General features: G+C 42.6%; 1 protein-coding gene across 2 annotated transcripts in view; it reads right to left on the bottom strand.

Annotated features, from left to right (window-relative positions):
• Window positions 1–22,040, bottom strand: part of Psa (puromycin-sensitive aminopeptidase) — a 165,546-nt gene extending 143,506 nt beyond the window's left edge. Inside the window, exons 1-3 of one of the 2 annotated variants that reach the window (XM_067135579.2) lie at window positions 21,377–22,040; window positions 21,038–21,279; window positions 7,486–7,648 (exon numbers count right to left, since the gene is read on the bottom strand). In XM_067135579.2, the coding sequence (XP_066991680.2) occupies window positions 7,486–7,648; window positions 21,038–21,279; window positions 21,377–21,823 (852 nt within the window). In that variant the 5' untranslated portion in view covers window positions 21,824–22,040. Of the gene's footprint in view, window positions 1–7,286; window positions 7,438–7,485; window positions 7,649–21,037; window positions 21,280–21,376 lie in introns of both variants that reach the window. The other variant, XM_067135580.2, reaches the window with a different exon arrangement.
• Window positions 22,041–23,610: the final 1,570 nt, after the last annotated feature.

Here is a 23,610-nt window from a genome sequence, read left to right as displayed (position 1 = left end):
TTCTCTCTTTCTGTGTTTGATCCATGTTCCTAGTATTTTACCATCCGTTATTCATATTTAACATCTTGTTTCCTTTTTCCTGTGTTTATCTGACTTCCTTTTATTATACTTCCTGCATGAAGATTGCACATACATCACGATGGGCCCTCAACGATAGCTGATGCACACCCTCCTGATGAAGCAGGAAAGCAGAAAAAAAGCTCACAGGTGACTGAGAAGAAATGGACGTAGACAGTGGCGGCTCATGATCAATTTCGCCAATGGGGCCCAATATAAAGTTTTTGACTATGAATATGGGATTGAGGCAGGCATTTCTATACCGTATACCGTACCACAAAAAACTCCAAAAAACAGTACATAGAGCAAAATAAGAGATAGAACTGAATTTGCCAAATGGCACATTACTTATACAGCAGTTGAGCATGCCTATTCATCTGACTGGCAAATATTTCAATGATTCTTGTTGAAGTTGGGAATTTCACCAATTTCCTCCTTATGAATTGAACAAACAACGAGTAAATTCAGTCTGTTTGAGCCATACTATTCCTAGACTATATTTGACTCTTTTTTTTTTTTTTTTTTTTTTTTTTTTTGCTACTTGCTTTACGTCGCGCCGACACAGATAGGTCTTATGGCGACGATGTGACAGGAGAGGGCTAGGAGTGGGGAGGAAGCGGCCGTGGCCTTAATTAAGGTACAGCCCCAGCATTTGCCTGGTGTGAAAATGGGAAACCACGGAAAACCATTTTCAGGGCTGCCGACAGTGGGGTTCGAACCTACTATCTCCCGAATACTGGATACTGGCCGCACTTAAGCGACTGCAGCTATCGAGCTCGGTAGACTCATTTTAGTGTGCTGAAACTTCGCTCTGCTTCCGCTGTTGAAACTGGAGTAGTTAGTGAAATTTGTAGAGTTTTGTGTACCTCAGAGAACGATTCTTTAAAGGAATGTTTCATGAAGAATGTGAACAAATCACAGACTGAAGGAATATCTTTAAAGGTATCATTGCGATAAAGCACTGAAAGTTCATTTCTCAATTTCTCTTGGGAAGTAGCCTAAATGGACTGCAACCCAATGAAAAGTATCGACTAAATTCATTGGAAAAATTTTCTGATTGTAGCAAACTTTTTTGGATCGATAATTTTGAAACTACTAAATATATGAAACTGTTGGAATTAATCTATCATTTGGCTGATCACTATTTCACACACTTCTTTGGCATCTACAGTCAGATTTCCACCAGAGCTATATTTAGACCTTTTTGTTGTTGGAGTAGAACATTCATCTTCATCTACCCGATACCTTTCAGTGCATTGGATATGGTAACTGCAGTGGCACTCTGCATCTGAATCGTGTTATACAAAATATCAACAGGTTTCAGCATCTCATAGAAGAATTTCAGAAAAAACAAAAATTCTGAATTGAGTTAAATTTTTAAACCAAAACACTCCCTTATTGTTACATCATCCCAACCATCTTCATTCTCAATCTTCTCAAAACATTCCTATAAAAATTATTTGTTTTCATGACCACTTCTCACAACCCGAGACTGAAAGTTCCATCATCTTGAAGAAACTGTTGAAATCCGCTTATTGCAAACTGATTGCAATACATCATTTCTCTTAGGCGATGGAGAGAAAAACGTAGTGAATCCTGTAATGTTTGTGAAGAACAACCTAACAGATTTTATCTTCTTGCTACAAGCATGTCGTATTACCAAATTTAGTTGATGAGCGTAACAGTGAAAGTATGTGGCATACGAAAAAGAATTCTGCATCAGAGCCTGAACACCTCCCTTGCATCACAGCAGCTCCATCAAAGGCCTGAGCTATCAGCTTTTTCTCAACATTGAAATGTTCAAGCCATTTTTTTTTTTTTCAGAAACTTGCTGAAACCATAGGCTGTCCTATCAGTAACATTTTCAAAGGACAGGAATATTTTAACAGGTTTATTGTCCTTAATCTACTGCAATACAGTAACAAATTGACTTTGGCAAGTAATGTCTGTTACTTCACCTGCCTGCAGAGAAACAAAAGTTGCAGCGTTGATATCTTTGACCAAATCTTCAAGGTACACTTAATACATACAATTTAATAATTAGTTGTGTATAATGTGTGACGTATATTTAGAAACTAATGTGTGAGTGCTGTTCAGATGGTCATCTATACACTGTTGAGATTATCAAGACTATATAACAAATCAAAGAAATTATGGTGGTTTGCTGAGTCCTGCATTTCATTATGGCCCCTCAGTGCTAACTCGTCAGTTCCACAAAGTTTTAAGCACTCTACTACTCTATTTAGTATGTGTATTTTTTGTGACTACTTCATTATGTTTCTGGATTGAGATTTAATATGCACAGTCAATTTGTGCACCAATATTAATAGCCCCAAATACACAGTTAAAAAAAATTAGGGGAACATGTTTTGTAACGTCTGCTATGTGAATGTTAATTTGGTAGATGGGGTTCTGATGGTCGGACAGCATACCTTGAGACCTTAGCTACTCAGAGTATGTCAAATCGAAGTTTTACTCCATCTGTAGGCATAGCCATGCATTAAAATATCAGGTGACCCCTCAAAACAAAGTGAATAGCGGTGCAACCGTGTGTTGTTGTGAGGTTCGCAGACTACTTTGGTCATTTGAGCACGTTGTATGTCAACCAGCACATCCCATGAGGCATCTTAACAAAGTTCAAGTTACAAGGGCCGTCACTTTGATCCAGGAAGGATGTACTTTTCATCGGGTTGCTATGGATCTCAATGTCTCTCCGTCAGTTATTCACCATTTGTGGAATCGCTACAGTGTGACAGGCCAGTTCACAAGGAGGGTTGGACAAGGTCGTGGACACTGACAACCCCACAGGATGATCGATATCTAACCAGCTGTGCGTTGCGGCGTCGTTCAGCAGCTGCCAGAGAACTGCAACAAGACCTCAGGAGGATCACTGGAGTCACGGTGCCTGGCCAGACAGTAAGGAACAGGTTAAGAGAAGTGTCTTTACAACCCAGACGTCCTGTTTGAGTGAACCTTTAACACAGCAACATCACGCAGCTTGCCTTCTGTTTGCCTGTACCCACGTCAACTGGCAACTTCGCCAATGGAGAACTGTGTTGTTCACAGACGAATCCCGATTTCCCCTGATACGGCATGATGGACGTCAACGTGTATGGAGATGATGTGGTGAGTAGTACATGCCAAATGTTGTCCAGGAAGGCGACTGATTCGGACAAGGTTCTGTGATGGTGTGCGGTGGTATCAGTATTGATGGCCGTATGGATCTTGTCGTCGTCCGTGATAATCTTACTGCTGCAGGGTACATCGAACAGATACTGCTACAGCATTTGTTGGTTGCTGTATACAGTGTTGTCCTTGAATTCATACTATTGCACAACAATGCCAGGGCTCATGTAACGCGCATCACCAGAGCTGTCTTGCCAGAACTGGACATTCAAGAGATGGAATGGCCAGCAGCGAGTCCCGACCTTAATCTCATCGAGCACATGTGGGATAGGCTTGAAATAAGTATTCGTGGGCATCCTGTTCCACCACAGACTCTCCAAGACCTCGAACAGGCTCTCATTGAAGAATGGGGCCTGATACCGCAACGTGACCTCTGTCGACTTATACGGAGCATGTCACGCAGGTGCCAAGCTGTGATAAATGCTCATGGAGAATATACACCATACTAAAGCTCTCCAACTGTGATAAAAATCCAGCCTGGAGGACTGTCATCACTTTATTTTTGCCCCTGTTTGGACATTTTCGTTTATGTTGTGAAAATGAATGCAAATCCATCTATGTTCTTTTGTGTACTTCAGCGGTAAAGAATAAAGGTTTAATTGGTAATATATCTGGGTGTGAGGTATTGCTTTGTGGAGCGTGGCATACATTCAGAAACATGTTCCCCTAATTTTTGTGAACTGTGTACTGTATTTCATATTTACAGGATTTTCTAAGTTTAGTGCGCTTTCCTAGTGCCCGCCTGGTGGCCATGATCGTTAAGGCGCTGAAGTCTAAAACGGTCTAACACTGAGGTTAGCCGGTTCGAGTCCCGTTGGTCGAAAAAAATTTCACCATCTGAATGTTGGCCGGCAGGGTAGGGGAGGTGGTGGTATACAATTTCTAATCACTAGATTGCGTGCCAAAAGCCTGGATTAAATTCCAAACCTCTCCGCAGTGCTCATATGGAGTGAGGGCATATGACGCTGTTGATGGTGATTCGTCCGTCGGATGGGGACGTTAAGCCTTGAGCAGACCCCTTGGTGCTATTCGACAGGAGTAGGCTATGTGCCGGCACCGGGTTTCACCCTCTCCCTACTATCATATATCACGTCATTCATTTCATCTCCCATCAACTCCTCTGATGAGGTTGACGTCAGGAAGGGCATCCGGTCATAAAAAACGCCACGACAAATTCATCTCACCTCATACCCGACCTCGTAGGGAAACGGGACAAGGGTTGGACAAACAGTGCGCTTTCCTAGTGTGTTTTAAATCGTTCAATTGAATGGTTTAGATCCTTAATTTTCACCCAGTCATTGACTACAATCTTTCACCATGAAGTAACACACAGTAACGACAATAAGACTGTTTCTCTTCACTCACAATCAACACTCACACGGAACCAAGGCCACTGACGGTCTATTAGCGTTGAATATCACACTCCCTTCATAGTGTTTGCAGTAATAACTACAAATAATAAAATTACAAAAGATTACAAAGGTGGGACCTGGCCCGTCTGGCCCTTATAGTAGATCCGCCCCTGGATGTAGAACTGGGACTGATGACGAGAGAGCCTGTCTACTGTACAAGAAAACATCAGTGTATGAAGATGTAGATTGTCCTTGTTATTTTATTTTTATGTTTGTCCTTGTTTCCTCATTTTGTTGATTCCTCTTCCCACAATGACCTGTCATTGTGCTAATCCTATTATTTATTATCTTTCTATTATATGATTTGATTTGTCATTTGTTTATTTTCATTAAACTTACTTAAGTTAACAATAATAAAATAAGGGATGCCAAGCAAGAAGGAAGTGAAGAGTCCAGCAATTGTTCAATGCCTAACCTTATTTACAGTCCCCTGATTCAAACTATGCCCCAGAAGGTGCACAAATTTGTTGCATAGGGTAAAAGTTTCTACAGTACTAAGGAATATTATTAAAGTGGTCAAAATACACTGACTGACAGAGCAAATGCAACACCAAGAAGGAGTGGTTCGAAAGGGATGAAAGTTGGGGGAAAAATAGAGACGGCATGGACGAATAATTGATGTTTATTTCAAACCGATATGCAGGTTACACAATGCGCACGGCATCGACTCAGTAGGATGTAGGACCACCGCGAGCGGCGATGCACGCAGAAACACGTCGAGGTACAGAGTCAATAAGAGTGCGGATGGTGTCCTGAGGGATGGTTCTCCATTCTCTGTCAACCATTTGCCACAGTTGGTCGTCCGTACGAGGCTGGGGCAGAGTTTGCAAACGGCGTCCAATGAGATCCCACACGTGTTCGATTGGTGAGAGATCCGGAGAGTACGCTGGCCACGGAAGCATCTGTACACCTCGTAGAGCCTGTTGGGAGATGCGAGCAGTGTGTGGGCGGGCATTATCGTGCTGAAACAGAGCATTGGGCAGCCCCTGAAGGTACGGGAGTGCCACTGGCCGCAGCACATGCTGCACGTAGCGGTGGGCATTTAACGTGCCTTGAATATACACTAGAGGTGACGTGGAATCATACGCAATAGCGCCCCAAACCATGATGCCGCGTTGTCTAGCGGTAGGGCGCTCCACAGTTACTGCCGGATTTGACCTTTCTCCACGCCAACGCCACACTCGTCTGCGGTGACTATCACTGACAGAACAGAAGCGTGACTCATCGGAGAACATGACGTTCCGCCATTCCCTCATCCAAGTCGCTCTAGCCCGGCACCATGCCAGGCGTGCACGTCTATGCTGTGGAGTCAATGGTAGTCTTCTGAGCGGGCGCCGGGAGTGCAGGCCTCCTTCAACCAATCGACGGGAAATTGTTCTGGTCGATATTGGAACAGCCAGGGTGTCTTGCACATGCTGAAGAATGGCGGTTGACGTGGCGTGCGGGGCTGCCACCGCTTGGCGGCGGATGCGCCGATCCTCGCTTGCTGACGTCACTCGGGCTGCGCCTGGACCCCTCGCATGTGCCACATGTCCCTGCGCCAACCATCTTTGCCACAGGCGCTGCACCGTGGACACATCCCTATGGGTATCGGCTGCGATTTGACGAAGCGACCAACCTGCCCTTGTCACCCCGATCACCATACCCCTCGTAAAGTCGTCTGTCTGCTGGAAATGCCTCCGTTGACGGCGGCCTGGCATTCTTAGCTATACATGTGTCCTGTGGCACACGACAACGCGTTCTACAATGACTGTCGGCTGAGAAATCACGGTACGAAGTGGGCCATTCGCCAACGCCGTGTCCCATTTATCGTTCGCTACGTGCGCAGCACAACGGCGCATTTCACATCATGAGCATACCTCAGTGACGTCAGTCTACCCTGCAATTGGCATAAAGTTCTGACCACTCCTTCTTGGTGTTGCATTTGCTCTGTCAGTCAGTGTATATTGACAAATATTGATTTTAATACATGCTTAGTGTAAATATTGAAACTAATCGAATCACACTCCCTGTATCTAGATTACAAGACAACAATATTAAAAATCCTTCCTAATTAAACTGGATCTAACAGATAATTTTAAGACATTCTTCTTCTTGGCCTTTTCCTAATTATCTGAGGTCAGCAGTAACGTGGATTACGCACATTTTAACTATCAGATGCCTTTCCTCAGACCAATTCTAAATGGAGGAAAGTATTTACTATAGTGTGTTTCTGTGATGGTTGATAAGTGTGATGTGATGAATGTAAACCAAGATGTGTGTTAAGACAAAACACAAACACCCATTTCCCGAATCAGAGGACTTAACCAAATGTGATTAAAAGCCCCAGCCAGGGTTTGAACCCAGGGCTCTCTGAACCAAAGGCTACTACACTGACCATTCAGCCAAGGAGCTGGACAGATAAAAAACACTATACAGTTGGATGTCACAACAGAATATGAATGTGAATTACTTGTCCCAATAATGCTCCTGCAGCCAATATTGCATTTTTAATAATGCTCCTACAAAACTATCCTGTTTAAAACTTTGCACTCATGTGTGAAAATAAAAATTATGTAAAGAAAATAATTTTGCAGAGCAGTAATTATGAGTGCACAACCAAAACAGGAAACAACATTCTTTTCCACTTACCATGTTAGATAGAGCCACTTTACTCTCAGGTACAACCAACGTTATATCAAACGTCGCTTTAATGGCAGGCTCATCCCAACAGGGAAAGCAACGCCTGGCATCCGTTGCCTCAAACTGAGTAACACCTGCATATCGTTCCTCTCCCTCTGGGCTGTAACAAGACAACACACAGCTTGCAATAGAATTACACAGATCTTACCATGTTGGACAGAGCCACCAAGCCAGGAGCTGTTTTGATACTGATGGAGAAGCGAGCCTTGACAGCCGGTTCATCCCAGCAGGGGAACAAGCGACGGGCATGTACCGAACACAGCTGTGTCACTGCAGAGTAGCTCAGCGTCGTGACACCCTCGTCATCTGTTCTATGGCCACACCAAGTGTTTATAATTCTACCACACGTACTCATAACAAACGAACAAACTACATTAAAATCAAAGACTAAATTTTCATGGCAATTAATAATAAATCACACAATAAGTAAATAGTTTCATAGTCTGCCAAAGATGATTCACAAGTTACAACAACATGGGAAGTTCCTTTTAGAACTTGTGAGGAACTTTACATGTTCTATAATGTGGCTTTCACTTTGTGGGCACCAAACAAGGAGAAAATCAGTCATGTTCTATTGAAATTATCCAACAGTTTAAACTTTTAACCCTTAAATGGATAATATGGAAAAATACCAGTCTAATAACTAAAAACATGTATACCTGTATATTTCTTTGTTCTAAAATTACAGAATGTGTGTTTTGCAACTAAATTTGAGAACAAATTTCAAGTGAATAGACCATAGCCATTAGAACCATACAGTCTATCAAATCATTTTACATATTATAGAACTGTAATTTTGGAGATAGAGCCTATGGACTGTACATAAAATTTTAAACTACCTGGAATACAGCAGACACTGATGAATTAAGAGGTTATCACCAATCAATACTAACAGATAGAATATTCGGTAGAGCATTATCTTGAGCTGTACACCACTAAGAATGATGTAACAACTGATGCCCTAGATTCCATCCCTAAGATGTCAGTTATGGAAGATTTAGGCCTAGATATGCTACCCACCATGGATGAGCTCAGCAGAGCCAGTGACTCCCTCGCATGTCGAAAGACCCCTGGTGACGATGGCATCCCAACTGAAGTACTGAAGATTGACAAAAATACACTTCTTCAATATTTACATACATTCCTCTGCCTCTGCTGGGAAGAAAGTCATGTTCCACAGAACATTTGTGATGCAAAAATTGTTACACTTTACAAGCAGAAGGGTGACCAAAGTGATTTTAGCAACTACAGTAGCATCTCACTCCAGAGTATAATACAAAAAGCCTTTGCATGGGTTACTTTGATGCTTGGCAATGCCGTGCCTCATGCATCTACCTAGAGTCACAATGCAGTTTCAGATCAAGCCGACCCACTGCGAACACGATTTTCTCTCTTGATGCCATTTACATCCTCTATGGCTTTTTTTTTTTTTTACATAACTTCTAATCTGCAGGAGACTTGGAACAACAGAAATCACTCTCCACTGCATTAACTGATTTGGTTGAAGCATTTTAACTAGTTAGTAGGAGCACACTCTTTAGATTGCTTCAAAAGATTGGTCGCCCACCCAAACTGGTTGGCAAGATGGTCTCCTTTCATGAAAATTTGCAAGGAACCATCTGCTTCAATGGAAGCAGATTGGGAATCTGTCCTCAGCATGAAACAGCACTGTGTACTGGCTACCACACCTTTGGAACCTTCTTTTTCATGCTTCTGAATTATGCTTTTCAACAATACACTGAGGCCGTGTATCTATACACTCAAGCTGAGGGCAATTTGTTCAATGCTACCCGACTCCAATGCTATCTGACAAAGTTAAGGCAAAGGTGAAGACGGTACTCGTTTCTGATATGCTATATGTTGATATACAGAACTCTAGCTCCAAAACCTCACCGACCGACTTTCAAATACCTGCAAATAGTTCCGTTTTACTGTCATCCTATAGGAACTAATGTTATGGCCCAAAGCAGCCAACAATGTCCCATCCACTGTCATCAATAGACATGCACTGAAGATAGTTAATGATTTCATTTACCTAGGGTCCACTTTATCCAACACCCTGTCTCTGGATGCTGAGATCACTAACAGAATTTGCCAAGGATATAACCATTATGTCCAGGCAGAAAAACAGAGTGTAATCAAACAGACTGCGGAATGTAGATACAGGAAGTATATTTTAAGACTACATGCAGAGTACCAAGGCACAGGAGCACAGAGAAGCGGTGACAGCGAGTACAGTGCACGCAATGGCGAGCAGACATAGTCGTCTCAAAGAAGCGGAATGATTTTGCCTATATAAACTAAACGGAACTGAACTCACCAGCTATATACATTCTCAGGACAAATAAATAAATAAATCAACTAGTAAATGAAACTGAATTCACCAGTATTTACAGAAGATGTTGAAAGTGATCTCTCTGAGCTGCGATGCAAGCTTCACATCTTGTAATGAGATTTCGAAACACACTTTGCAGCTCATGGACACTGATGGAACGCAGTGTTCCTAATTTCGATTTTTAATTCTTCTGAAGTTCAAGGTTTATTCCTGTAAACTTTTCCTTTGATATTTCCCCATAGATAAAAGTCACTGGTGCTTAAATCAGGTGAACAAGGGGGGCCATGAGCCTTTACTGATGATCTGATTATCATCGAACACTTTCTGCAAACGTTGCGAAGAGCTATGCGCCGTATGAGCTGTCGCACCATTCTGCTGGAAATAGCCGTACCTCTTTCTTCTTTAGTCAGTTCAGCAAAAAATGGTTTGAGAATGTTGTAAATGTAACGGTCGGAAGTAATTGTGTCCTGAAAAAAATATCACATCATGCAGAGGTCCTGGCTATAAAATGTGCAGCTTCTCTGTATCCTAGTTTCTGTGAAATGACATATCCACTCAAATGAAACCATGCTTTGCCACTCATAAAAAGAAAGTTTGGATCCACGATACTATCATGGACACTATTCATTAGCCAATTGCAACAACTTATTCTTGCAATGAAATCTGTAGAGTGTATGTTATGGACTAAATGAATCTGGTAACATCGTAAATGTAATCATTTTGTTGCATTGCTGATGAATATGAAATACCCATTTCCTGAGGTACTCTTCGAAGCAACTTATGTGGACTAATTTGCAGTCTTGCCTATATATCTTCTAACCTCTCTTGTGTGAGAGCTGTTTTTCACTGTTTTTTTCTTATTAGGAACAGAACCAGTACAATGCCTCTTGTGAACTGGATGGTACCGTAGAACTGGGAAACTCTCTACAGAATTTTCAAAGAGAGCTTTTAACTGGTTCCTTCTTCTTGTGCAAATAACACTCAATCAAAAATATTCTCTGTGCTGTAGTGTACATAACCATCGTGATAACCTTACAACACACCTTAAAAGTCCAATTGTTACTAGCGAACTGAGCAACAAAGCTAAACATCCTGGACGGGACAGCCTGCGAACAGAAGTGGTAAGTCTTAAACTATACTCCCTGTACTAAAAATATGGGTCTTTAGCACATACCTTGTCACCATACTTCTTTTAAGACTTGGACAACCCTTGCTAGATACGAGAAAAGTGGGAAGTGTGGTGCAGAGAGCGGAGAGGAAATGGAACGAAGATCTGGTAGCAAAAAAGGGCCGGTCAAAAGGAGTGGGAACGGTTTCTTCCCAAGACCCCTTGTGCTTTAAGTGCCAAAACTGCAGAAGGGTCCTCCTCAGTTACTTAAGATGATGCAGAAACTTAATCAGTATGCTGGACCATCCTCTTACTATGACGGACAGATGCCAATTAGATTAATTAAACAGAATGTGTTTTCATTTCATCAGTAAAATTCTCAAATGATAAGATCAATAACTGTTAACATGACACATAGAGGCTGTAGTGAAGTAGAGATGAAGAAAAACGTTAAATGTAGTTCAGTTTTTCAAGGATGTATTCCACTTTAAGAGTTCTGTTAATCGTATTTCAATTGTAGATAAATGATATCCTGCCACTGAAGAAAACAACTCCAATTACAGGACAATTAATAATTAGAATACAAACACTGATCATTTACGGCATCATGGTGAAGAACTGGAAAATAAATAGTTACCATTAATGTCAAGATTCAATAGGTTCTAGAGTTCACCCCACACTAAGAGTACAATATAAATGCTATAATAAAACCATAATAACAATTGTATTGCCATGTGCAGGGATTTTAATTTCACGTAGACTGCCTGTGTATCAATTTCAAAGTTCTGTTTTACTCCATCAGATGGCAGAGAAACAGGCTGCTGTTGGGTGACCTACAGCTGAGTTTGAATTAATTTTGCCAGATAAACACCAAATGTGTCACCATGTAAACATGCTAACATTGTACAGAACAGAGTGCCAAATGGTCATTTTTCTGTTCTTCAAAAATCCCACTATCAATGTCGGGTTTGAACCAGCGACCATAAGATCTGGAGGCCAACACTTTACCACTGATCCACACAGGGAGCTAGTGAAACTATAATATCTCAGAGCAACTAAAAGTGAATGGCACTCACTTGAAAGAATTCTCCAATTTCTGACCATGTATCGCATAGTAGTGTATAACAATAATGCCAACAAATTGCTTTATGACATGCAAAGAATGTTCTCTAACATTCAATAATGCAGGCCAAAACAAAATAATTTTGCTTCTATTCGTCAAGCTGTGCTTCATTCAAGTCAAGACTTTCACTCCTTAATTAAGGATGGAGAACATAATTATAACATTGTGGTATTCTACAATAGTTTGGACGTGTACATTGAGCTGCAAATTACACAGTGTTTTTTAATCTGATAAAGGCAGATACCCTTTCTTGATGTGACTCCAAATTTCTTTTACTGAATTCCAATTTTTACTGAGGATCCCACGTAAAAAACAGTTGAGACCTTTTGGAATACTGTCTTGCTGAACAGGTGATGGTGGTGATTTTTGTTTTAAGAGGAAGTACAACAAAAGTAATCATCCTATCTGAACAAATTACTTGGAAAAGAAATTTGAAATAGAAACAAAATTATTTATTCAACAAAGGAATTTGGAAACGCAGTACAAAATAAAACAAATATTTATTGAATTAGGCCAAAAAATTACTAACGAATCAAAAGGGAATGTGCGTTCCCTGAGTAACAGTACACTTGTAATTAACATACCCTCGATTAGTTCACTGTCACACATAAAGTAGATGACGAAATCGGCAGCAGTCGCATCATCAGCTAGTATACGTTCCAGTGTTTCCTGCAGGCCAAGGCTCCAAGCCCAGAAAGATCGGCGCACTCTGTGAGGATGTGGGCCACGGTGAAGTCGGCACCACAAGAACACACTGGGGGGTCTTCCCTCTTTAGGAGATAAAAGTGCGTGGATTGTAAATGACCTATCCTCAGCCTACACAATACTATGGCATCTCTCCATGAAAGTCGGAAAGAGGACCGCCACACGGTAGTTGTCTTCTTAATTGATCTCAGCTTGTTGGGAATTCGGACAGCTAGCCACTCCAATTCCCAGGACGTAGCTGAGAACAGATATCTTTAGCAGGTACATTGACAGGTCTTGGAGCTTCATCCGCAAGTTTGTTTCCCGCAATCCCAACGTGGTTTGGAAACCACCCGAAAGTGATTCTGGTGCCAGCATCACTTAACCTGGCTAGAAGGTCATGAATCTGCTGCACCAGTAGGTGTTGCGAGAAACAGGCTTCAATAGACTGCAGAGAGCTTAACGAGTCGGTACACATAAGAAAGTGACTTCTTTCGTCACCCAGTGCAAACTGCACAGTCTCTAAGATGGCGTAAAGCTCTGCACTATACACACTACATACACTAGGAAGCAAGATCTTCGTGCTCATATCATCGGTGACGAAAGAGCAACCAACATGGAGATTTTAGAACCATCTGTGAAGATACATTTTGCGGCCGAATATTGGTCCATGAAGTCCTGAAAATACCTCCGATAAAGGGAGGAATTCGTGTTCACCATGGGTCCACGGAGTAGATCTAGACGTATATCCGGTCGCGGAACTAACCACGGAGGTACCTCGCTAAAAGTTTGTTCAAGACAACCACCAATATCGATATTCAAATCACGACACAAGCCATCAATTCAAAACCCAACCGGCCGTGTGGCATTCAGCCAGTCTTGGTATCTCTGGTGGTATTGGGTACTAAAAATGGATTGATAGCTTGAATGTAGCGGCATTTCACGAATTTTGGCAGCGTACGTGAGAAGTAACTGCTGCCTCCTTATCCGTAAAGGTGGAACTCCCGCTTCAGCGAGTAGGCTGCGAATGGGGCTAGTACGGAAAGCTCCCGCTGCCAGCCAAACTCCACAATGGTGAATACTTTCTAAAAGGCTCAGCGTAGATTTTGATGCTGAGCCATAAGCCGCACTTCCAAAGTCAATTCGGGAGAGGACCATTGCCGTGTAAAATCGTAGCAGCACCGCACGGTCAGCCCCCCAAGAAGCGCTGCTGAGAAACTTAAGCATGATAAGTCTCTTCATGCAGACAACCTTCAAATGATGGATGCGAGGCTGCCACGTTATTCTCTTATCAAAATGGAGACCCAGGATTCTGCAGGTGTCTACCACTGGTAAGACACTGTTTCGCAAGCAGAGCTCTGGTTCAGGGTGCACAAGCCGACGTCGACAGAAGTGTACAACTGAGGTTTTCGCCGCTGAAAATCAAAAACCATGTTGCATGGCCCATCCGTCAACTCGGTTAATAGCTTGCTGTAGCTGTCTCTCAGCAAATGTCACCCTTCCGGAGCTGTAATATAGAGCTAAGTCGTCTACATACAGCGATGGAAGCGGGCCCAGCAATGGCAACTATGCTCTTGATGGCAATTGTGAACAGCGTGACACTCAATACAGATCCCTGAGGTACTCCATTTTCCTGAACATAATATTGAGAAAATGCAATTCCTAATCGGACTCGAAAGAGCCAGAGGGACATGAAGTTCTCAAACGTAGGCAAATTTTCCCGAAATCCCCACTGGTGTAGAGTGAAAAGAATCTCACATCGCCAGGTAGTATCATAAGCTTTCTCCAGGCCAAAAAAACATGGCGACTAGGTGCTCCTTCCAGAGAAAGGTCTCCTGAATGGCGCACTCCAGTCTGACCAGATGATCAGTGGCAGACCGATGGGAGCGAAACCCACACTGGTAGTTAGACAAGAGACCTTCCTTTTCCATGGCCCACACAAGATGCTGGTTAACCATCCTTTCAAATAGCTTACAAAGGCCATTTGTAAGGCATACTGGCCTATAACTATCCATGATTTTTGGATCTTTACCTGGCTTGGGAATTGGTATCACAATTCCCTCACACCATTGAGATGGAAACACACCCTCACTCCATATTCTGTTGTATAGGGTGAGGATATCCTTGAGACATCTGTCACTCAAATGCTTACGCATTTGATTATGGATTTTGTCTCTGCATAACAGGAGTGCACTCCGCAATTCCCACTTCGCAAAAGTCACGTTGTAGGGATGCGAAGCACTACAGGCGAAAGAGATATGATGTGCCTCTGCTTCGTGCTTAATTGGTAGAAATGCAGGGTCATATCTCCCAGAACTGGACGTATCTGCAAAATGTGATGTGATGTGGCCTGCAATGACTGAAGGAATCGTAACAATATCTCCAATAATGGAGATACCAGGGACTGAGGGCACATTCTATACTCCGACAATACGGCGGAGTTTTGTCCATACCTGCGATAATGGAGTACATGCCATCATGAAAGACACATACCTTTCCCACGTAGCTTTCTTACTTTCGTAATCTGTAATCTTCATTTCCGTATTGACGAATTACACAATTAAAAATAGGAAAGAATTTCCACCAATCAATACTTGTTTTTTATTGCTACAGCTGTAGCTTAATATAAGCAATAAAAAACAAGTATTGATTGGTGGAAATTCTTTCCTATTTTTAATTGTGCTTTCTTACTTTCTCGAATCAAAAAACGGGCCATCGCACGCAGATGCTTAAGTGTGATATGAATGGCCATCGTAGGATTCCGACGATAGTGCTTAAAAGCTCGTCGGTGATCAGGTATGGCTGCTGCAATTTTGTCTGTCCACCATTGGACCTGTTTCCTGTGACGAATACCGGACGAGGAAGGAATTGTTTTCTCTGCAGCAGCCAAAATTCCAGTAGTAATGGAAGAAACGTTGTCGTCAATAGACTCCAGCACATCATCAGCCATCACTGCGTGTTTGGAAAATTCTGGCCAATTTGCCCACCGAAGTAACCAGCGCTTGGGTACTTCGGACTGTCTTTCATTCAAGACGGACAGAATTATCGGGAAGTGGTCACTATCACAGAGGTCATCGTGTACTTGCCACCATAGCAGGGGAACTAGCGCACGGCTGCACAAAGTGACATCCGGGTGTGAGAATGTGCCATGTGCACTGCTGAAATGTGTCGGTTCCCCTGTATTAAGCACTCAAAGGTCGAACAGGTTTATCAATCTCTCGAGCATCTCCCCCCTAGCACAGGAAGACGGAGAACCCCAAAGTGTGTTACGGGCGTTCACGTCTCCCAGCATGAGGAAAGAAGGAGGTAACTGAGTGATCAAATCTTGTAGTGCACGCATTTAAATATCATTGTCCGGTGGAATGTACACATTGCGCACCGTTGTCATTACTGGCAACAGAGTGTGAACCTCAACTGCATTTAGCTGAGTACAGAATGGAAGATTGTTGCTGAAGATGTCGCAGCGAACTAGGGTACAAATGCCCCCAGTAGCCATGCCATCCACAGCTACTCTGTCTTTAGAATAAAGACGATATCCTCTCATAGTCGTCTCGTGTCCAGGAATCAAACGAGATTCCTGTAGACAGACTATGGAGGCCGCATAGACGGACATCAATTGACGTAACTCAGCTAGGTGACAGTGATAACTATTGCAGTTCCACTGCGATAGTGCCATTGTGTGGACTGGTAGTGTTGCAAAATTAGGACAATTGCTTGCCCTTCTTTCGGTCAGCTACCTGCCAGTTTCCGCTGTTCTTGTTGGTATTGTCATCATCCAAGATAATGAGTGGTTCAGTCTCCATCGTCTCCTTAGAAGAAGTGGGAGACGCGGTAGCCACGCACTCCGCAGGCGGTGATCTCATTGATCGCGAGTGGTGGACCTTCTTCTTGAGAGAACTTCGTTCCACAGAATGTGATCGAGTAGAGGAACATCATGTTCCCTCACTCTTGCGTACCGTTCTCGAATACTTAAATTAAGACAGATGACTTGCCAGGCTTTTTTGGGTTTCCTGGGACCCCCGGCCTCATTGGAGAAGGTTTATTCTCCAAATGTGTACGGGAGCATTTAGGCTTCCCTTTCTCCTCCTTTTTCGGGCCAGTTGAAAGATGGCTGGAAGGTGATTTTCCAGCCTTTGTTGGGGAAGTCTTTTCCCCTGCCCTTCTGAGGGAGGACTTCCGAGCCGAATGTGTCCGGGAAGAGTTCTTCTCGGACGTCTTCGGCAATGACGTGCTTGCTGACTGCTGAACCTGTGGTTTGACGATTACTTGCTGGGTACTTGATGTTCGCGGAGTTGATGGTGGGACAGAGGGTACAAAGCTTACGGGAGATATGCGTACACTAGCAGCCTTCTCTGAAAAGGAGACGGAAAATTCCGGAGGAGCCATTGATTTATACTTCTTCCGTGCCTATGGATAAGAAAGTTTATCCAGAGTCTTAATCTCTTGGATCTTTTTTTCCTGTTTAAATGTAGGGCATTCCTTGGACCGAGGGGCGTGCTCCCCAGTGCATTCAAAAACAGAGGTAAGGTTATCCACCTATTCAATACTACTTACAATGTGTTATCATTAAAATATCACATTTTATTATTCCATTTGGTGGTGCAGTTAACACACACTGGTGGTGGTGTGCACTCCGCACCGGCATGCACCTGTTTTCCACATTGCTGATCCCTGGCAGCGTGGTGAGGAGTAGCCAAACCGCTGGCAGTTGTAGCACCTCATAGGAGAAGGAAAATATGGCCAAACAGTAAGTGTGTACATGGATACCTTAATACGTTCGGGCAGTTTCTCAAGATTGAAAGTTAAGATGAAAGCCCCCATGTCGTAGAGGTTGTCACCAACATGCCTCTTAAGACGTTTAACGTCTGACACACCTCTACGAGCAAGGCTCCGGATAAGGTCATCATCGGAGGCCTTAATCAAGTCCCTATGAAAGATAACTCCTTTGCAGTAGTTAAAGGACTTGTGGCTCTCAATCTTAACTGGCACTGGCCCGAACATTTTGGCTTCCAATAACTTTTTAGTCTGCACGAGTGTATTAGTCTTAATGAGTATACTACCATACCGCAATTTCCTCATTTCTCTACTTCACCAACAAGACCTTCCACAGCAATGCTTATCAGAAATGGGTTCTCTGAAAGCTCTGTCCATCGATTATGGTCGCAATCAGAAATCGTGGCAAACACTCTTCAGAAACTTCCTTACTAGACAGGTCAACACAACTGAAACGTTTATGTTTCCTAACTGAACAATTAAAGGACGCAGTTTTAAGGCCTGCAGCTTTCAATGAATCAAAACCAAACTCATAAACCATGCATAGTCCCACGAGTGCCCGGGATATAAAAGGTCGACCTTCGGCGGAGCCCTGACATACCGAGGGCAAGACTATATACTCCAGAGGGCGCCCGGTATCTGGAAAGGGGTCGTTAAGAACTACTCTCCCAGTAGCCATGCATCACCTCGCCACGACCCGAAACTTGTGACTGGGGCGGGCCGCTAAGAACTACTCTCCCAGTAGCCATGCATCACCTCACCACGACCCGAAACTTGTGATTGGGGTAGGATAAAACCTCCGTACTAACCTATTCTACCCGAGGCAGAGAGAGTGGCTAGAAATGAAATTTATGAAGGTGAGAATAGAAGGGTAGAAATAGTTATGAAAACTAAAGACCACAGACACCTCTCAGGCAACTCGGAAGACACCTTGTAAGTTTGACCCTACACCGAGACCAATCCAACATGGGTAACCCTCAGCTGGCACAGCCCTCGGGATCAACAAGCACACAAGCCCCCACACTGACGTCAAGGTCTTGGTGTCCCTAGAGGGGGTCTGGTTGAACATTACAAGTTCAGGTCACACTTTTGCTAATAACCATCACTTTCGTTTTACAAGCACTGACCTTTGCATAATATGTAAGCCGTTTTCTGTGCTAGCTAACAAGATAGTATCAAATCTCATTTGGTCCATATTGAAGATACAATAAGTAAAACACTTTCAAGATTAAAATTATTGTGTCCACCTTTTCAATACGAGTATAGGCTATATTTTTAGCGATTAAATTCTACATGAATTAAAAACACCAGTTAGGGACATGTTTCACCCTAGTTATGGGGATCTTCAACCTAATACTAAATCTTAAGGTCAAGAATTAAAACTATAAACATCGAAACTTAATAGTAAACTTAACTTAACACTAAATATAATGGTCTTACGCTGTGATCAATTCAATCTACAATTTGGATGTCTAGTCATTATAAAATATATTAATTCATGGTTCGTAAATTCTGGCAAAATTAATGTACATATTGTACATGCTGTAGTACAGGATCAAATCTTAGTACAGTTAGCTGCCAATAAGGAGAATACAGTCAACCCCGTATGTATCACCTCCTGATACACCACCACCCTCAGTTATTGCCCACTACAAGCAATGACAGTGTAGCTAAACAGCACTCACACAAGTTGACACTCAGCTAAACAGTACAATGCTAATTATCAATGGAACTATAAGAACAACACCCACCATCTGGTTACCAATCTGGAGTCATATACTTCCTCCAGACCTTCGGCGGAACTCTCCAATAACGGACCATTTATATTGGAACTCTCTTCTTCGAGAGTACAAGAAAATTTTTAACAAACCTCAGCTTCCGATACATAATGACATGGAGGATTTACAAAGACACCAACTAGTATCCAGACACCCAGCAACAATCACTGGTTGGAAATTAACTATGACAAACTTCAAACTTGTTAGTTCCTGGAAGCAAAGCTGGTAAGAAAACTGCCCTCTAAGCTGTCAAATTCTACCCTGCATCTCGAGGAAACCTCCTGCAATTAAACAGCCTTGTAGAATTTGGTCTGCCTTAAATAGAATATGAACCAACCATGGCAGGTGCGCACATGCTCTCCATAAGAGGAAGAAATTACAATCTCCAAAATGTGACAGAGCTGACAAGCAGACCATCCACCACATTATACAGGACTGCAAGGCCAGGTCCTATAATGGGAACTTCACCGACTTCCTGGTGGCAAATGACGATGTCAAATGACGATGACCAATTTAGATATCTCAGTGTAATATTTATAATATAAGGAAAGTAGGCCTATTGTTAATTTTACATGCTTAACTATAATGTGTAGCTATATGATAAATAAACCGCTGTGAATCATCGGTGGCACAGATACAGAAGTGCCACACAATATTATAAATTTGCTTAATATATTGCCAACCGCTGGTTTAAACTTACCGGAACCGAGAAACGTTTTATTAATTTCTTTTATGGAAATATGGCTCTTATCTGATCCTTTAAGAATGTGAGTAGGTTGAGAGTGCTACCGACCCTCATTATCTTGAGTGGCATGGTGCCTAAGATTTACTTGCTTGTCTTGTCATAATGGATCATAATGGACTGTTTCCGAGAAAAGCTTTGGAAGTCTGGACAAAACAGTATGATGATAAAGAGCTTTATAGTAGCACACCTTGTCCTGTTTTAAACTTAAGTCCTGTCTGTCTGTCTGTCTGTCTGGTGCACACTAGTTTCTACAATGAATTAACACACAATTTTGTGTAAAAGAAAAATGAAAAGTGTCTTACAAAGAACAGTCAGAATCCTGTTAGGCAGCAGAATATTGCAAACCATTTTTCATTGTCATGGGGGACAACCATAAGTAGCGGAAGGGGTGATGATGCCTGCTGTTTAAAGGGGTCTAACATCTAGGTCACTGGCCCCCAAGGAAGTATTGGAGTATGTAACATCTGTCACAGGACTGTTCTAACGCAAATTACAGACATAAAATTAAATTTTGAATAATACTAGAAAATCCTTATACAGTATATTACTACAGAGATGCATAAGTCATTCAAATGGCAGCTCTAAAATAGTGACCTCAATTTTGTTGCCACCCTCTTTACTGCACCAACGAATGCTCTGAACAAATGATAGCGTTATAATAAGGAATAACTCTCTAAACACGAGAGAATTGAATCAATAAATTTGTTAACGATCGAGAACCTTTTTCAGCAAGACAGCAAAGACCTACACACAAAACACTACTACGAACACAGCAAGGGCCTATACATATATCTAGAGTTCCCATCATACAATGTGTTACAATGGCAATATCAAGAATATGGAGAAAATGAATTATAAAATCACAACATTACCAGAATATACATCCTAGGAGTAGGACGAACATACCATGATCTACCCATTCATTCGTTTGCTGAACAACACAGTAGCCTAAATGTAACGATTCATCTCGGAAATGACTTATGGAACTTCTTTTCTATGATAACCTCTACCAACTATTTATTTAGTTCACTATAGGCCCTACATGCAATAGGTTTCCCTTAAACATTTTAATGGCACAAAGGCAGACTTGCATGAAAACAGTTTTGAATAAGTTACTTCACTTGAATACTACATAGAAATACAGATACCCTTACCTTGAATATTTGCTTCTATAAAACCCCTTCATTTTATCGTTGATTTCACCAGTGAATTCAAACATAAGTGAACCTTCACCAGTGGGTATTGGTTCAGGAAATGTCAGAGTAAACGTTTCATCTTCAACAGATAGATATGTACTTGACGGTTTATGACAACAACCACTTGCAGTAGTGTACTCTACATTTTTAATAACTAAATCCAGAGCATTTAGTACAACTGTTTCGGTGGTGCACTTCACCTGAAAAATACAATATACACTTGCAAACATTCATGACACCGAATGTTTATATGATGCACAGGAGAGTGTAAAGCAAACTGAAACGACATTTAATTACCTGAATATTTACGGTCACCTTGCCTTCGAATACGAAGGTCTTAAGATCTGGCTTTAAATGTAGATCGTAATGTGTTGGTACTACAGTTTTCGGCAGTCTTTCAAAGGGTTTGGCTTCGGGCATGATAAGAGGGCGTACGAGACACACGCCACCAAAATAACGTAACGACGGCACAGTACACGGGTAACGTAAACTTCTTCGGTGATGTAATAACTTTTCACAAAATCGACGAGTCACTGCAATAAACAGACGGCGCTGGCTTCGGATGGATGATCCAACCCGCTGCAGTGTTCTTACACCACTGACACGTATATCAGTAGGTCTGAGCCTGTTTTCCTGCTCCAACACAGAGTAACGGTAACGGCACAATCCGTGTCCGACAAAAACCGGTTTAGTATGTCGTACAATAATACTACTACACGCTCCTGCTCTTATAATAAGAGTCATAAAATGGACCTTAAGTCAGGTAGATTTGGCCTATTTGAAATCCTTTCAGTCCCACCTCTTGTCAAAAGAAGGAGAAAGTCCACCACTTAAACTACCGTATTTCTTCGTTTACTTTCACAACCCCTTCTTTAAGATTTTAATAGAATCGAACGATCAGCAAACACTCACTCAGATTTAACAGCTGACAATAGCAAATTAATGTCGCCTACAGAGCCGCAATTATTTTTCACATATGCGCTGCCATATCAGTAGACAAAACACGGTTGTAAAGCGAGAGTACGGGTTAGCGCATGCGAAAATTCTAATACAACATGGGGTGATTTTCGCTGTGGCACGCTATTCATGCCATAATAGAAGCATGTACTTAAAAAGCCGGTCTTGAAAGCCAAGAATAACGGCCGAGGATCCGTCGTGCCGACCACACGACACCTCGTAATATGCAGGCCTTCGCGCTGAGCAGCGGTCGTTTGGTAGACCAAGGCCTTTCGGGGCTGTTGCGCCATGGTGTTTGGCTTTGGTACTTAAAACTTAAAACATATAAGTTTTACCACATGAATTTAATTAGCCCCCGGTAACATTCGTCATATTGTACCTACTAGAAGTTTGCAGATAAGTCGAACATTGCATTACAGCCTTATGCACAATACTTGTGATACTCCCTGTGGGTGGGAGCAGTAAAATAAACACACGGTATCCCCTGCCTTTTGTACCATGCGACTTATTGGGGAACAAGGGGCTCTTAACTTGGGAGCGTGGGTTGACAACCACAGTTCTCCCAGCTGAGTTTGGCAGTGCTTCCACTTACTTGTGCCTTCTTGCTGTCATCTTTCCTTTCTGACCTCCCTTGGTCAACTCTTGTTCTCTTCCGTCCCCGACAGTATTAGGTTTGCGAGGTCTAGGGAATCCTCCGTCTCAACGCCCTTCGTGGTCCTTTCTTTTCTTTTATCAATGATGTCATCCTTCGAAGTGTCGGGGCCTCTTCCTTTTTCCCTTGTGATTTAGGGTTGATAGAGGATGGTTGCTCAGTTGTACTTCGTAACGGGTTAATATTTTTAACAATACTGGCGGATGTGTAAAGTCTTTCAAAGTTGCTGGACCCCCTGTGGGTGGGGGCGGTATCCCTTGCCTGTCGTAAGAGGCGACTAAAAGGGGCCCCAGAGGCTCTTAATTTGGGGGCGTGAGTTGGCGACTATGAGCCTCCGTGGCTCAGGTGGCATCGCGCCGGCCTCTCACCGCTGGATACCGTGGTTCAAATCCCGGTCACTCCATGTAAGATTTGTGCTGGACAAAGCGGAGGCGGGAGAGGTTTTTCTCCGGTTTCCCCTGTCATCTTTCATTCCAGCAACACTCTCCACTATCATTGCATGTCATCTGTCAGCCATTAATCATTGCCCCAGAGGAGTGCGACAGACCTCGGCAGCCGGCACAATTCCTATCCTCGCCGCAAGTTGGGGGCTTCATTCATCCCATCCCTGACCCGGTCATTGACTGGAAAACAGGTTGTAGTAATAGTAGTAGTAGTAGTAGTAGTAGTAATTGGCGACTATGAAACCCTTAGCTGAGTCATGGCATTTCTTCCACTTGTGCTAGGCTCCTCCCTTCATCCAACCTATTCGACCTCCGTCGGTCGACTCTTGTTCTTTTTCGACCCCGATGGTAGGCCTATCAGGTTGCGAGGCTTAAGAAGTCTTTCATTTTCACGTCCTTCGTGGTCCTTGTCTTTCTTTGCCCGATACTTTCATTTTTCGAAGTGTTGGACCCCTTCTTTTTTCTCTCTCTCTGATTAA

The sequence above is a fragment of the Anabrus simplex genome, chromosome 1, assembly GCF_040414725.1.
Source record: "Anabrus simplex isolate iqAnaSimp1 chromosome 1, ASM4041472v1, whole genome shotgun sequence".
In the NCBI taxonomy this organism is placed as follows: Eukaryota; Metazoa; Arthropoda; class Insecta; order Orthoptera; family Tettigoniidae; genus Anabrus; species Anabrus simplex.
Note: the sequence above shows the minus strand (reverse complement) of the source record. Positions and strands in the feature narration are given on the sequence as shown.